This window comes from Prionailurus bengalensis, chromosome D2, assembly GCF_016509475.1.
Source record: "Prionailurus bengalensis isolate Pbe53 chromosome D2, Fcat_Pben_1.1_paternal_pri, whole genome shotgun sequence".
In the NCBI taxonomy this organism is placed as follows: domain Eukaryota; kingdom Metazoa; phylum Chordata; class Mammalia; order Carnivora; family Felidae; genus Prionailurus; species Prionailurus bengalensis.
The window spans coordinates 87,521,767-87,537,483 of record NC_057351.1 but is presented as its reverse complement, the minus strand read 5'-3'; the positions used below and the strand labels follow the sequence as shown (position 1 = coordinate 87,537,483).

At 49.7% G+C, this 15,717-nt stretch overlaps 1 protein-coding gene across 1 annotated transcript; it reads right to left on the bottom strand.

Annotated features, from left to right (window-relative positions):
• Positions 1 to 2,193: 2,193 nt before the first annotated feature.
• LOC122493427 (cytochrome P450 2E1) lies at positions 2,194 to 13,973 on the bottom strand. Its single transcript, XM_043597983.1, has 9 exons — positions 13,760 to 13,973; positions 12,653 to 12,812; positions 9,498 to 9,647; positions 8,911 to 9,071; positions 8,307 to 8,483; positions 7,151 to 7,292; positions 4,838 to 5,025; positions 4,259 to 4,400; positions 2,194 to 3,312 (listed from the first exon to the last, which is right to left on the bottom strand). Exons 1-9 carry the CDS (start codon positions 13,934 to 13,936, stop codon positions 3,122 to 3,124), a joined length of 1,488 nt encoding a protein of 495 aa, XP_043453918.1. The 5' UTR covers positions 13,937 to 13,973; the 3' UTR covers positions 2,194 to 3,121.
• Between the last annotated feature and the right edge of the window lie 1,744 nt (positions 13,974 to 15,717).

Sequence of the window (15,717 nt, the reverse complement as noted above, 5' to 3'; positions counted from 1 at the left end):
TTACAGAAATAGATACATCAACTAGGTAGAAAATCAACAAGGAAACAAAGACTCTGAATGATGCACTGGACCAGATGGACTTAACAGATAAATTTGGAACATTTCATCCCAAAGCACAGAATACACATTCCTCTCGGGTGCAAATGGAACATTCTCCAGAGCAGATAACACATTGGGGCACAAATCAGCTTTCAACAGGTAAAAAAGGACTGAGATCGTGCCATGCATATTTTCAGATCACAACACAATGAAACTTGAAATCAACCACAAGAAAAACTTTGCAAAGCCCTCACATACATGGAGGTTAAAGAACATCCTAGTAAAGAATGAATGGGTTAATCAGGAAATTAAATAAGAGGTTTGAAAAGTACATGGAGCAAATGAAAATGAAAACACAATAGTCCACACCCGTTGGGATGCAGCAAAGGCAGTCCTAGCAGGAAAATACATTGCCATTCAAGCCTATCTCAAGAAGCAAGAAAGTTCCCAAATACACAGTCTAACCTTACACCTAAAGGGGTTAGAAAAGGAGCAGCAAATAAAGCCCAAAGCCAACAGAAGAAGGGAAAAAATAAAGATGAGAGCAGAAATAAATGACATAGAATACTTGGAGCACCTAGGTGGTTCAGTCAGTTAAGCGTCCAACGTTTGATTTCAGCTCAGGTCATGATCTCACAGTTTGTGGGTTCAGGCCCCACATCGGGTCCTGTGCTGGCAGCACAGAGCCTGCTTGGGATTCTCTCTTTTTCTCCCCCTCTCTCTGCCCCTCCCCTGCTCGCACTGTCTCGGTCTCTCTGAAAATAAATAAACAAACAAACAAACAAACATTTTTTTAAAAGGATATGGAATAGACCCCAGTCTATGGTACTTTGTTACAGCACACAGGACAGACCAAGACATTCCTCCCCTCCCTCATGCACTCCACCCTCGCTCTTTCCATTTTTGCCAAATGTGGTTCAGATCACTGGAGAGTTTCTCAAGCTCAGACTAATTATCAAGGTGGGATTACCTCCTGTTTATAACCAACCTAATAACCTAACGCCTCTGTCTGGATCAGTTAAACATTTACACTATAAAGGCCCCCACTCTCCATTCCAATGTTTTTTCATCAGTTTTGAGTACTTTAGAATTTTCCTAGGGCATTTTCTAAAATTTAAATCCCCAAAGCAAATTAAAAGACATTTTCTTTTATTTTTCTGTTGGAAGCAGTGTCACTCACCAGGTAGGTGTTGTAATGAAAATGACAGGCACCTTTCAGAATGGGGCAGCTGGTCCTCCTCGGATTATGATTTGCCAATCTGTCAGTGTTGGGATTTGTTAGCGCCTCATGGGGGATAAGGTGGCATGCACATCCTAATCCCAGAATCAGTGGTTATGCTACCTTATGTGGTGAAGGGACTTTGTGTGATTAAGTTAAGAACCCTGAAACAGGGAGATTATCTTGGGTTATCTGCGTGGGCTCAGTATTGTCACATGTCACAGATTTTGAGTCTAGACTGCTCTCTTGTCCATCAAGAGAGCAGGTGCAGAATTGAATACAAGAGAGGCTAATGTCTGGGAGGGGACAAGAACCCTGAGAAAGAGTCCTTTCTCCATATTTATTAGGATGAGAAGGCTCACATATGTGATGGACATGCAGAAAGAGACAATAAAACAGTGATCATTAACTCGTGTGTGTGTGAGAAAAGGGGCTTCAAGAGTGTGCAGTTCTAGGGGTTTGGGTCAAGACAAATCAAAACCCCCGCTCTGAGCAGATAGCCGTTTACTGCAGGCACCAGGCACTGTGTCTGTTTATCTTAACTTTTCTAGGGGCTAAGGCAGATAGAGCATGCTACCTCAGAGTCCACAAGGTGTGTTTCTTGCTAATTAGCTCTGGGCGCTTTCACCCCATAGTGGCTTTCTGTCCTATGCTTTGTCTTACCTAATGAAGACCTCTGTGTGCTTTCATCCTGCTGCAGAGGCTTTCTGCCCATACCTGTTCTTGGACACTTTTGTCCTGTGGAGGTGGCTTTCCACTCTATGCTTCATTCTAAGCTGGACACTTTTGCCCTGTGGTGGCTTTCCACCCTAAGCCTTGTTAGCCCATTGGTGCAAGCTCAGAGAATTCTTAAACTTATTCCCCACAGTCACAGGACTCTTACAAGAGGCAGGCAGGAGGGTTAGCCAGAGAGAGATTGAAGGATTCTACAGTGCTGGCCTTGAAACATTACTCGTTTTATTCAGGAACACTTAAGCAGGATTTCTGTGTGCCACACGGTGTTCCAAAGGCTTGGCACACCACCCTGTGCAGCCCTCATCCTCTATTTCATGGAGGGGCTTCTAGCACACCCACAGTCAATCAGGGCCTGAAGGTTGAGCACAAAAGGACCTTTGGTGTGTGTCAGTGGGGTGGGGGCAAAAAGCTCTTGTTCCAAATTCCTCTTCTGTTTCACAACATTGTTTAATGCACTGAGCTGATAAATGATTTCCTCATTTCTGCCTCATTTCATGTAAGGTCCCCATGTGCATAGAGTTTTTTCTTCCAGGTACAAAGTCACATTTTAACGTTAAGAGATGATAACAGATGTCTATGTTGACTTTTCAGTCATATTTTAATCATAAAATATAGCCCATAAGAATGCTGACAAGTGAGTCCAAAGGGATAACTTCATGTCCTAGGGACAGACGGTAGGGGATATATTTTAGACGTGGCTAACAGGCCTTCAAAGGTATATTACCTCCCCCTTTTCAAAGTACACAATAGCATTTGTATTGCTTTGTGTGAACCCTGGTGACTGGGTAGCTCTGCTTTCCCAGAAGAGGTGTTTACACTACAATGGTCTCACTCACCCTTGTTTCCAGGGACTCGAATACAGATTCAACTAGGTCATCAATTGTTTCAATTTGTTTAATTAGTCTTACACAATCTGTTTTGGACTTGGCTGTCAAATTCTGTCTGATGAATGTGACTCTGGAAAGCGGCATCTCTGAGCCAATTTATTCCCGGTGAAGCCCTGACTGCCCTTGATGAGACCGTGCAGGGAGAGTCCTCCTGGAGGCATCCAAGGGGATTTGGGAGAGCAGGAAGTCTCCAGGCTTGCATCAAAGAGCCTAGGACAGGGGTCTTCAGGGCATGTGTGCCTCACACACCCGAACGAGGAATGACACAGAGCTTGTAACGGGGTGGGATTTTGGCAAACCCAATTGTGCTGGGACTGAGATCGATATCCTTGGGGTCAACGAGAGGCTTCAGGTTAAAGTGCTGCAAAATGGCGGACAAGAACAGGAACAACTCCATGCGAGCCAGGCCTTCTCCAACACACACCCGCTTTCCTGCAAGTGACAACAGTGCTGCTGAGACTCCGAGGCAGCCTCAAGACACAGCAGCACTGCTACAGGCGAGGCAGCAGAGGGGGTCGGGGGGAGGAGTTTGTGGCTAAACTGTCACCCTAAAGCAAAACTGACCCCTCTCTGTCTGTTGAAAGGAAGCACACAACACATTTCAGTATAAGAATATCTGTGATAGACATATTCCAGGACCAGCCTTCATACAGCTTCCGTCACCAGGACTCAGCAGCATAAGCATACGTTAGGTTGGGAGAGTGATCTCTGTCCAGTGCTCACCCTGACATCCTACAGGAAAGAAGCGGGGCCACAGCTGGAAGCCAAACACTCTAACGCTGGGTGTTACTGAGCTGGTTATATGATCTTCCCTCCCACCAACCCCTAGGGAAAGACCCTGGAGAATGAGGCCAAGGGCCCAAGAGAGGGCTAGATGGTCCCATGATGAGTCCAGGTAATCAAACATTAGATTTTGCTTATTAACCCTTGTTTAAAATTATGGAGAATTAGGTACTAGAGTTTTGAAAGACATTCACTAAGTCCTATTAAATACATAAGGGTTTCAGCACTGAATGAAGTATCTGCTTTGCAGAAATAATAAATCATCTCATTCCCAGGACCTCCAGTAAGAGAATGTCATTTGGGCTCTGTGAACAGGGACAGACATCTCTGGGACATGTTGTGACCAGAAGCCAGGCCCTGGTGCAAGTGTATGACCACAGCAAAGAGCACAAACCAGGGACAGACACATCTGGGATATGTGGCCAGAAGCCAGGCCCAGTGCAGGTTCACGGCCATGGCAAAGAGCACAAACCAGGGACAGACACATCTGCGACATGTAGCCAGAAGCCAGTCCTGGTGCAGGTGCATGGCCTCGGCAGAGAGCAAAAACCAGGGCAGCTCCCCGGGGAAGGGGCTATGTCTGCTCTCTTCTTACCTGCAGAAAATGCCTTGAAATAGTCACTATACTTGAACTTTCCATTTTCATTCAGGAAGTGCTCTGGCTTAAACTTCTCTGGATCAGGGAACTCTTGGTTGTCAAACAAGAGGGAGTCCAGCGTTGGGACCACGACCGTACCCTAGAAGTAGCAAAGGCCTATGTCAGTCCATCAAGTTAACAGAACATGAACTTTCCACCGGGACCTCCAGTTGGGGAAGTCATTTGCTTAAGGACTAGATGGAAGGCAGTCAGGGGTCAAGTCTAAATGGTGACAAGAGCTGTAATCTCATCAGAGGAGGACCCCTGGGCAAGATTGTACCATTGTTGGTTTCTGGGGTTGGGAAATACCACAAACCCGAGGCACTGTCCCAGGGTCCCCTTTCCAGATTTTCTCCATTTCTTCATCACCAGGCCCATGTGAGGACTGCTGGGAAGCAGCACTCTGCAGGTGGGAACGCTGGCCCGGCCCCCACCATTCAGCCACGTCCGTCCACCCAAAGGATCCCGCCCTTTGGAGGCTGGCTGATGTGCTGGCGGGGTAGTGCTCAGCGTGTGCGTGCCAGGCTCACATCTGACCTTGGGGATGACGTATCCTCTGAACATTGTGTCCTGGATTGCTTCATGGGGCAGGTTGGAGGGCAAGAGGTCGATGAATCGCTGAATCTCATGCACCACGGCATCCATATAAGGCATCTCTAACCGGTCCTTGATGGCAGGGATTCGGCTTGGCCCAATCACCCTGTCGATTTCTTCATGCAGTTTCTCTGCCACAACACGAACAGATGTAAAGGATCGACTCCAGGCTGGCTCAGTACCCATGCCCCCACCCATCTGGCAGATGCTTATGGAACACTGTCAGCAGTGCTCCAGGGCATGCTGGGCACCACAAGTGCCAAGACAGCCAAGCTCTGTGAGTCTGTTTAAGCTTCTCGCATGTTAGCCTCTAGCTGATCATAGCTAATCCAGTTCTTGTCATTATGCCAGGAGTAGAGAACAGGAGGGTCTTAAGACCTTCCAGTTGGAGGATGGGGAGTCTGGGTGGCTCAGTCAGTTAAGCATCTGACACTCGATTTCAGCTCATGTCACAATCCCAGGGTCAAGAGATTGAGCCCCAAGCCGTGCTCCACACTGAGCGTGAAGCCTGCTTAAGATTCTCTCTCTCTCTCCCTTTGTCCATCTCCCCCACTTGTGCTCTCTAAAAAGAAAAATACAAATTCTAGTTGGAGCAAACTCTCGTCATTAGTTATTAATTACCCCAGGCTGGTTCAATGCATGTTTCAGGAAGTGTGGATGTGGAAGGCAGATTGGAAACAGATGTGCATGGCCTTCTGCATGAAGAACTAGGAAGCAGGGTCTGGGTGTCCCTCTCTTCCTGGCAGAGGTAACAGCAACGTTTGAGTTGGGCTGGGCCTCTCTGAGCTTGAGATTCCCTGTGGGCCTTCACAACATGTTGAGTGAATCACAAAACTGTGTGCCATGTGGTTCCCAGGTAAAGATGTAAAACACACAATGTGGATCATATGCCGACATTTAACAAGCATTGAGTGTATGAAGTCGAGCAGAGAGATGACACAGCAGTCCCGGGACACTGCCAAGTCTGGGGGTGGGCAGCAGGGCGGCCTAAGGAGGGGCTTTGGCTGGCTCTGCAACCTGTTCATTCCAAGAGCTCTGAAGCAGATACTGCGAAACATTAACACATGTTACATTTTTTAGTAGCGTAGGGCTCTCAGTCATATTTATTTTCTTTTTCTCTATATCGTAAGTTACTCATAATTAACCATGTAAAACACTTTTTCAGTCTACAGTCCCCCTGGTACAGACTGGTCAGAAGTTCTCTCAGATTTGTAAAAGACTTTCCTCCAGGGACTTCTAGCTCCTTCACCCCTCAGCCTTCTGTGAGACAGAAAAGTCAATGGCCTTGGAGTCAGATGGACCAGATCTGATCCTGGACAGGTCACATTCCACATCGCTGTGGGAAATTACCTCAAGCCCTATAATACCTCCCGGTAAGTATGCAGTGTCCTGGAGTGCTTAGACCCATGCCTGGCACACAGCAGAAGCCATATTATTAGAAGTGGTAGCAAACAAGCCTTGGGATGGTGAGGGGCACCCTGGAGTGGAGCCCAGAGGAAGGGGGGACACTAGGTCTGGCCACTAGCCATGAGGGCACCCTCAGCCCAGGCAGTGGCTCCCTTTCCTTCCTCCCTGGGAGGTCAGCACCCTACTAACACATTGATGCCCTCTCAGTGCCTCTATTTGGCCCATGCCCAGGGCGGGCACCCCTGGGGCTTGGCTCTCTGCATGTGTGGCACCAGAAGCCTCCTGCCCCTCTGAGGCACTCAGAACCCCACCTGGCCCCGGTGCAGGAGGAGCCCCTGGGGAAGAACAATGCGGTTCAAGGAGAGCAGGCAGCCTTGGGACACTTCTCCCTGGGGATCCCGTCTTCTGGTCCCCATTCTTCCAGTTGGGTCAACTATGCCATGGAGGCCATGGCCCCATCCCGCACTCTCTCTCTGCTCTGCCCAGGAGGCCAGGTCTTGCTCACGGACAAGGTAGACATTATTTTCACTGTCATAGATAGGTTATATTATGGGCTGGAATGCAGGTGGCATTGCATTTTTATACCGGTGTTGGCTCTTTGTTTCTGAAATCAGGTGTGTGTCAATGGCATGTGGTGGGACTGGTGTTCAAGAGTGGCATGTCCCTGTCATATACAAGAACACTTCCATTGAATTCATGCCGGTGATTCCAGTCTCACTCCCCTGAGGGTTAACAAGCAATGCCAGTTTCCATTTGCAGGCAGAAAGCGAAAGCCCAAGTGCTCCAGCCTGACCGGTCCAGGTGGGACGGCTGCATGGCCCCGAAATCTTTGCCCACTACTTGGCATACCTTCGATCTCTGGGTATTTCATGAGAATCAGGAGCCCATATCTCAGAGTGGTGCTGGTGGTCTCTGTACCCGCAAAAAACAGGTCAGCTACGGTGGCAGCAATGTTGTCAAAGGTGAACCAAGGCTCTTTGGTGTATCTTTCCTGCAGATATTAGAGACAGCCAGGGACTCTATAAGAGGGTGTCTTCAGGTGGATGAGAAAAGAGCCTGACAAGCCTGCCAGCTCCCAGGGAAGGGGGCAGGTGTGCGTGAGGCTATCCCGTGGAAACGTGATCGTCTCCACCGCACAGTTAGCAGCACCAAGGCTCCCACAAAACTGGCCATTGGCAGGATTGTGCCCCTCGCCCAGGGTGCTGAGCCTTGTGCTCCTTCTACAGAGCTGAGGGCTGTCCTGCGGAGTAAGACTCTCCCCTGTGCGGAGCCGTGACCTCCAGTAGCCCAGAGCTGAACTGTGGGGCCTCTGCTAACAACCCAAGAGTCACAGGGGTTGCTCTTGGCCTTCTCCAAGTCCACAGTCAGCACCATTGATTCCCAGGAGGCGGGAAGTCACCAAGAAGCCAGACACCAGGGTGGGGCAGTGAGGACCCCAGTGATAGATCAGCTTCCAGGGAAATCAGTTCCAGAATTCACATGCTGTTCTAGAGCCCCAAGAGACGTCAAAGGAGGGAGGAGAAGCGTCACCATCTCAGTGGGGGGACTGGAGGGCCGTCAGGTAGGTAATACTGGCGAGGCCTGGAAACCCTTGAACTCATGTACAATTTGGGGGTTATGTGCTAAGGAGGAGTGTGGAGGTCTTCACACCAAATGAGACACAGTCATCAAAGTCAGAAATGGTTACGAAGTACAGCCTGGAGGGGGCCACAGGAAGGGCCCACGCACCAGCCCCACAGCCACTGATGGCTCTCCCAAGAAACCCCTCTTGCTGGCCGGCACTGCAGACCTCCTATGGTGTTTGAGGCCAGCCAGGCAGGCTGGCCCTATCTCCACACCCGTGGGAGCAGGTGTGGTGGCCATATGAAGCCAGAGTGGTGTAGAGCCAGGAGCACCCATGCCCAGCGGGGGCAGTGTGGGTTGCAGCTGCGTCGCCCCGCCCCCCAGCAGTCTCAGCCCCTAGCAGGGAGCAGAAGAGCTTCCCTACTCGCGGTGTCTGCGGTACCTTCCGCATCTCCAGGAGCAGGCTGTCGGTGAAGTCCCGGGGGCAGTTGGGGTCCAGCGACTCCTCGTGCTCCTTCACCCTTGCTGCAGTATAACTTTTTATTTCATACACATTTTTTATTACTTTTCTATGGTTTCCAGGCAGGTAGCGCATATAGCTTGGGAAAATGTTATATAACTGGGGGGGAGGGGGGGGAGAGAGAGAGACAGAGACAGACAGAGAGGGGGGGAGAGAGAGAGAGAGAGAGAGAGAGTTATCTTACTATTCTTTCTTGCAAATGCAACATGGTTATGTGTCCTGGGCTAAAAACTTTTCCAACTTGAATTGATGGCCATCAAACTGTGTTATTTAGAACATTTTGGCTTGCAGTAACTTTTTGGTGCCACAACTTCGGGTGTGCGAAGTCACGTGTTAGTGCGGTACTGTTTTAAAGCGTAATACCGTAGGTGTCCCATGGTCAGCAGGGGAACTTGGGGCATCGGGGAGGTCTCCAGAAGCAACATCAAGGCCCAAGCGCCTGGGGCCCCCGCCATCCCCAATCCCCCACCTTGTCCTGTGCCAAACTCAGAGGGCATGTGCAGACTAGGGGGTGGGGGAGCCTCACTTGGAGCCAGCTGGTGCTGAGCAGGTGGAAGTTCTCATTGAACAGCTTCTGTATCCTCAGCCCGGTTTGGTCCGTGTAGTCAAAGCGCTTGCGGAAGAGGATGTCTGAGATGACGTTGCAGGGAGCATAGCCCAGAACAAAGGTGGGGTCGAAGGGCTGCCCTGGACCACAGATGAGCTGTCAGGGACCCTACGCCCCAACCTACCCCTCCCCCCGCCCCCACTAAGGCTTTCCAGCACCTGGGAGCAGTGGCCCTGAACACAGCCCAAACTCTGAAAGCCTTGTGAGAGCTAGTGGGGGTCCCCTTCTTTTTGGCGCCCTTGCTCCAACTGAGGTGGAGAGGACCCCTAGCTGCCCGAGGTGCCTGAGGGTAACGCGACCCTGTCGGGGTCAGCGGCTGCTGATGACTCTGGGGCCCAACAACCCACTCCAGGCAGTGCGCACTAGGACCCAGCCCTGCCCCCCCAGCCCCACTCAGTGAGCCTGACAACCTGGCCCTGACCCCCTCCCCTGCCCAGGCAGTGCGCACCAATCCCTACACTGCGCCCCGCCCCAGGCAGTGCACACAAGGACCTGGTCCCACGCACCCTGGGTCCCCCTGAAAGCCTCCATCAGGAAGGGCACCTCCCTCTGGATCCGCTCCTCATTGGCAAGCTTCCCCATGCCATAGTCCCGGAGGATGCTCAGAGACAGGCGCCGGGTGTCCTTCCAGCTCGGCCCATTGTTGAACGTAATTCCTAGGGCAGAGGGAACAAGCACCCAGTCACAATACACGCCGAGGGCAGGGTGACAGCCCAAGATGCCCAGCTATGGAGAAGCCTTCCCAGCCTCTCCCCACTGCTCCTTTCCCCACTGCACTTCCCCTCCGAGGGGCGCCTTTCTTACCATCAGTGTGCCTTCTCCTTCCACTTTGCCTGGAGACCTCCCCAGGGGACACAGAGCCTCAGATGCACAGCAAGATGAACCCCCACCCCTTTTCCCTCTGTTCACAAAATTCCCAAGAAGCTGTCCTGTTTCCACTGATTTTTAACCTCCACACTGCAAATACCTTAACTTGAAGCTTTGTGGCTTCTCAGAAAGTGTCCTCACTAAAACCTGAGCTGTCACTCAGCTCCCAGACTCTGCCCACCATTGGATCTGGGAAGACCTCACTCATGTTCCCCTTGGAAGGAAGAGATCTGAGGAAGGCCAAGGCAAGGTATGTTCTAGAAGGAAGTGTGGCCGCATGGGAGGGACAGGGAGGAGTGAGATGACGAAGCACAGACCAGACTGAGGGTCTCAGTCCTACCTTGCGGGGAAGCATGAGGTGAGGAAGGACAGGTGGACTGACAGACAGCATGGCCCCCTACTGGGTGTGGGTGCACAGAGAGTACATGGCACCCAAGAGCCTACTTAGACATTAGGGTTAGATTTGGTTAAAAACACAGCTGGGATGGAGTTTGGGGGTCCTGGGACCAAGTCTGTGTATGCTGAGCTCTCGATCCCTGCTGGACGCTGCGGAGGCTGCTGGGTGGATACCAGGGACACAGCTCAGAGCCCAGAGGGAACTCATGGCACACGTGACCACACTCCCACGTGTCTGTGGGACCACTGACAGCCTCGGGGGAGGGCAGCCTCAACCTTCCAGTGGCAGCAGCAGACTCGCTGACCCAGGCTGCAGGGCAGACAAGTGAGGGGACCAGAGCATGTGTGTTCAGGAGGCCAGAAGACAGAGCTGTGAGCTGGGTCCCCAGTCCTGAGGACCCAGGAAGCTGCAGAGAAAGCAGGAAGAGGGAGTGCCCAGTGGACGGCCCCTCACCTCCTCCCCCAAGCCCTTGGCTCTGACATGGTGACTGAGGAGGGACAGGCAGGGAGGTAGATAATTTTTAAGTGGCAGAGAGAGGTGCACCTGGGTGGCTCAGTTGGTTAGGCGACTGCCTTCGGCTCAGGTCATGATCTCACAGTTCGTGAGCTCCAGCCCCACGTCAGGCTCTGTGCTGACAGCTCAGAGCATGGAGCCGACTTCAGTTTCTGTGGCTCCCCTCTCTCTACCCCTCCCCTGATCACACTCTGTGTCTCTCTGTCTCTCAGTAACAAACAAACGTAAAAAAAATTTGTTTTAAATGGTAGAGAGGGACGGAGACAGAGACAAAGACAGGGATAGACAGAAGGAGAGATTCCAGAGGAGCCAAGACTTTGGGGTCCAAAACAGGCTGAAATGGATACAATAACGATTCTCCATCACAGGTTTATAAACATTTACTGAAATGAAAAAAAATTTTTTTTAATTAACATGCACCTTGTGCTCACTATTATGCTGATAATTAACATTTGCGTTGTTATCCCTGGGGAACCAGATGTATCCCATGTACAGAGCCTGGGCCACGTGGCACATGTGAAAATAGGACTTGGGAGCCCCTATCAGGAGGGGATGAAGCCCCCTTTGAGTCCAGCCCATGGAATGGGAAGTGGCCCTGGCCCGGCTGCATTCAGGGACCCATGACTTGGACCAGGGGTGGCAGATAAGGGCTCCCTGGAGCTAGTACAGAGCTCCTTGACCCCACAACTGCTGTTCTCGTGGGGCAGCAAAGCTCCTGTGGTGTTAATGACAAACACTGACTAGTTAACTTTGCTTTTGACAACCCCAAAGAAGCAAAACCCACAACATCCAAGAGAGAAAGTCAAATGCCACTGATAGTGACAGGGTATGACCTTGGGAATGTATACGGGAATAAGGGGACAGCACCATGAGAACAGCACACACAACAGGAAGCACATCAATTTGAAATTTCTGCATAAAATGGATACAGGTTTTCTAGAAGTTTGTCACCAAAGCTAAGCCAGGAGAAACTAGGGCCTGCAGGGTTTTGTAGGGTACATGGGACATGGCTTCATTTCCAATCTGCTTTAGAATCTCACTAAAATGACAGTGAGCAAGTAGAAAGGAATAAGCACGTGAGTCCAAGGGGGTGGGCAGGGGCAGGTAGGGAGCTCATAGGGTTGTGAGCAGGTGCCCCTATGAGCTCCAGGATGTCCCAGGAGACACAGGAGGTGGGGATTGGAGTCAACAGTCTGGACATCACTCAGATAAAAATGAGGCAGGTCCCCAGACCCCAACAGGAGGTGACAGCGTGTGTTCTAGATACGGGGAACCCAGGGCGCTGGAGACATGGGCTGCCTAATAAAGAGTGCTGAGGCTGGCAAGACAGGATCATGTGGAGGTCCCTTTGTGAGCTGGGGCTGCACTCAGCACCCTTCCTGTTCTAAGAACACCCCAGGTGCGGTATCAGAGACCTCCTCATTGGAGAATTCGAACCGCAGCTGAGCTAAGCCCCACAGACCAGCAGATTGCTCCGTGGTGTCAGTGCCTCATCTTAGGTGAGGGACCTTGGAGGGTGGAGCCTCGACACCCTGGAGCACGTGGGGCTGTGAGTGGAGGCTCTCTGGACTGAGGTTACACCCGGGAGGCTACAATGTGTGCAGGAGGAAGGCACAGCTCAACTGCCAGAGGCTTTTCCCTCTGTGGCATTTCTCGGCAAGCACACATCTGTCCTGCTCACCAGCGCGTGGGTGCTTGAGGTCCTACCTTTTTTAGAGCAAGTCTGTCATGGTAGCTTTCAATGCAGTATGTGCTGGGACCTGAATTGTCCGAGGGTCTCTTTACCTTTCTATCTTGTACTATTTACTATGTGGCTGTCATCACTGGTATTTCACGACCTGGCTGGTCCCCCACCATGGGGGTGCTCTGAGAAGTGGGGCTCACCTTTTTCCTTGTGTGCCTCAAACGCATAGATTTCTCCTCTGCCAGAAAAGTCATTCTTGTAGTCGAGCAGGACTTCCTTCACTGCCTTATAGCCATGCAGAACCACGGTGCGCTGGGAGCCCAGGTACAAGGTGAACACAGGCCCGTACCGCTCTGCCAACTGCAGAGACCAGCAAGCAGATAAGTGAGGCCACTGGGAACTTATGGAAGAAGTCGGACAGGCTTTAAACTGACCCCCAAAATTGTTATTCACCAAGAGAAGACAGAGGGATCTGGGAAAAGACAGTCTTTGTCCAGCCCAATTTGGAAAAGACTCTCCTCATAGAGGCTTTCTTCTGCAGGGAGGGCGGTTCCAGCACACCTAGGCACCTGGAGACATGTGCCTGAACACAGTTAACTTGGTGGGCTGACTCCTGCTCCTCCCCTGTGGCCCCTTTGACCACATCTGTGCCATCACCCCCACTGTCTGCTATCCCCAGTCTAAGTCCTGGACCCCAGGGTGCTACTGGAGGACCCTGAGCCAGCACCGTCCTGACCTCCACAAGTCCATCCTCCATGGTGCACAAAGCACTGTCAACATCTCCCTATTGCAAACACTAGGCAAGACTGCTCTTGGGCATTCTTTTATGAACTCATGTAACAGATTTAGCAACTCATTCAGTTTTTAGATTCTTTAGCTCATTCACTGTTCACAACAACTGTAGGTGGAGGTGCCACACAGGTTGACCACTATTCACCCTGTTGTCTGGCATCTACAGTGTGCACCTGGTGTGAATATATGGCTTCTCCGTGCTTTGCAGTGGCAAACAGCAGCAGCAACCCCAGCCACACTGGCCTCACCAAGACATCCAGTGACAGAGCAGTTAACACTGGGCTCAAGCAGAGGCCTCTGGGGATGACCATGGCCAATGCCCACTCAAGGGCTCCACGCCCATGCTGTACCACCAGCTAAATATTTTTAATGTCACTCTTGGATACTACTGTTCAGTCAGTTCATTCATAACAGGCTTGTATTGAATAGCAACCTGTCTGACAATTAATTGAGTGCACACATATTATGTCTAATCCGTGAATTCTCCTCCCCCAAATCAATGATATTTTTCCTACCTTGGTTAAAGATTTGGGAACATTCTTGAAATCCAACTGGAGAAGATTCCCAATAATGGGCAGTGGGAAAGGGCCAGGAGGTAGTTTCCAGCTGCTGTAGATCTGCTTCCAGACAGAGATAAGCATGAGGGTGGCCATCCACACCAACAGGGCAACTGTGATGCCCAGGGCAGCCATGGTGACTTTGGGGTCACTACTGACTTGTGAGAATGCTCTGGAAAAAAACCAAAGCTTTTATAACACACCCTCAGGAAGGAGGGTAACCATCCAACCAATGCCACCTTCCTTTTCCTTGGGCTCAAGATATTAATTTATAATTAACTACTGTTGGCCATCATTTCAAAGGCTGATTCCTGTAGCGGTTGCATCCAAGAAGCTCCATCCCAGTACCCACTTTATGATCCCCAGGGTCTGTCAACACTGAATGCTGGCATCTGCACCAAAGTCAGCCGACACAACATCCAGGGGAATATAACCAACCCATAGGTCAGACCATGGACACTGGTTTGGACAGGAGGGTTCACGTTAAGTTTACACGTGTTGTTTGGGGGCAGGGTCTATGTGCTGCATCAATTATGTGCTGTCTCCATGGCCAAATGCTAGATCTCATAATGCAAGTCTCTGAACATCTGATCAGGTTCGCCTGAGCAGCCTCCAGTAGTACCTGAATCACCAGCAGCAAAACTCATAGGGCTAGAAGAGGGAAATTCAAGAGCTGAATTCCACTCCACTTGGTCAAAGCAACTGGAAAATTCAGAAGAGGAAAAAAGAAAGGAAAAGAATTTACCAATTTTGAAAAAGTTAATATCTATTATAAAAAAGTATATTTTTGTAGAAAATTAGGGGACAATTTTTCTTTAGAATAATTTTTATAAAACTCTAAAAAAATTTACATTAGGCTCACATTAACAACTCAGGCAACAACAGATGTTGGTGAGGATGTGGAGAAAGAGTACCTCTTTTGCATTGTTAGTGGCAATGCAAGCTGGTGCAGCCACTCTGGAAAACAGTATGGAGGTTCCTCAAAAAACTAAAAATAAAGCTACTCTACCACCCAGCAATGGCACTACTAGGCATTTATCCATAGGATACAGGTGTGCTGTTTCAAAGGGACACAGGCACCCCCATGTTTATAGCAGCGCTATCAACAATAGCCAAAGTATGGAAAGAGCCCAAATGTCCATCGATGGATGAACGGATAAAGAAGATGTGATATATATATATATATATATATATATATATATATGTAGATGTGATATATATATATAGATGTGATATATATATATAGATGTGATATATATATATATATATATCATACACACACACACACACACACACACACAAGGGAGTATTACTTGGCAATCAAAAAGAATGAAATCTTGCCATTTGCAACTCCATGGATGGAACTGGAGTGTATTATGCTAAGTGAAATTAGTCAGACAAAGACAAAAATCATATGACTTCACTCATGAGGACTTTAAGAGACAAAACAGATGAACATATAAGAAGGGAAACAAAAATAATATAAAAACAGGGAGGGGGACAAAACAGAAGAGACTCATAAATATGGAGAACAAACTGAGGGTTGCTGGAGGGGTTGTGGGAAGGGGTATGGGCTAAATGGGTAAGGGGCATTAAGGAATCTACTCCTGAAGTCATTGTTTCACTATATGCTAACTAATTTGGATGTAAATCTTAAAAGAAGAAGAAGAAGAAGAAGAAGAAGAAGAAGAAGCAGCAGCTTGGGAAATAAAGGTATCACAAGGAGAAATAAAAAACAATTACATTAGGATTTTTACTGGATTTTTTTCAAATCAATGAATTAACGAGCAGATTTTATACTCTTGCAATGTCTTGTCTGTTTATCCATGAACACCGCAGGGCTCCACTGCTCCTCTGGTCACCATTAGTCCTTCACAGGGAACTTCCACCTGCCTATTGGGGCTGTTTCTAGGCAT

Excerpts from the sequence above, each read along its gene's own strand:
- LOC122493427 (XM_043597983.1), bottom strand. The coding sequence starts at position 13,936 with ATGGCTGCCCTGGGCATCACAGTTGCCCTGTTGGTGTGGATGGCCACC. Across the intron at positions 9,072-9,497 it reads GGCTTTCAGGGGGACCCAGG|GGCAGCCCTTCGACCCCACC; the intron begins GTGCGTGGGACC and ends TCTGTGGTCCAG. Across the intron at positions 7,293-8,306 it reads TGCTCCTGGAGATGCGGAAG|GAAAGATACACCAAAGAGCC; the intron begins GTACCGCAGACA and ends TAATATCTGCAG.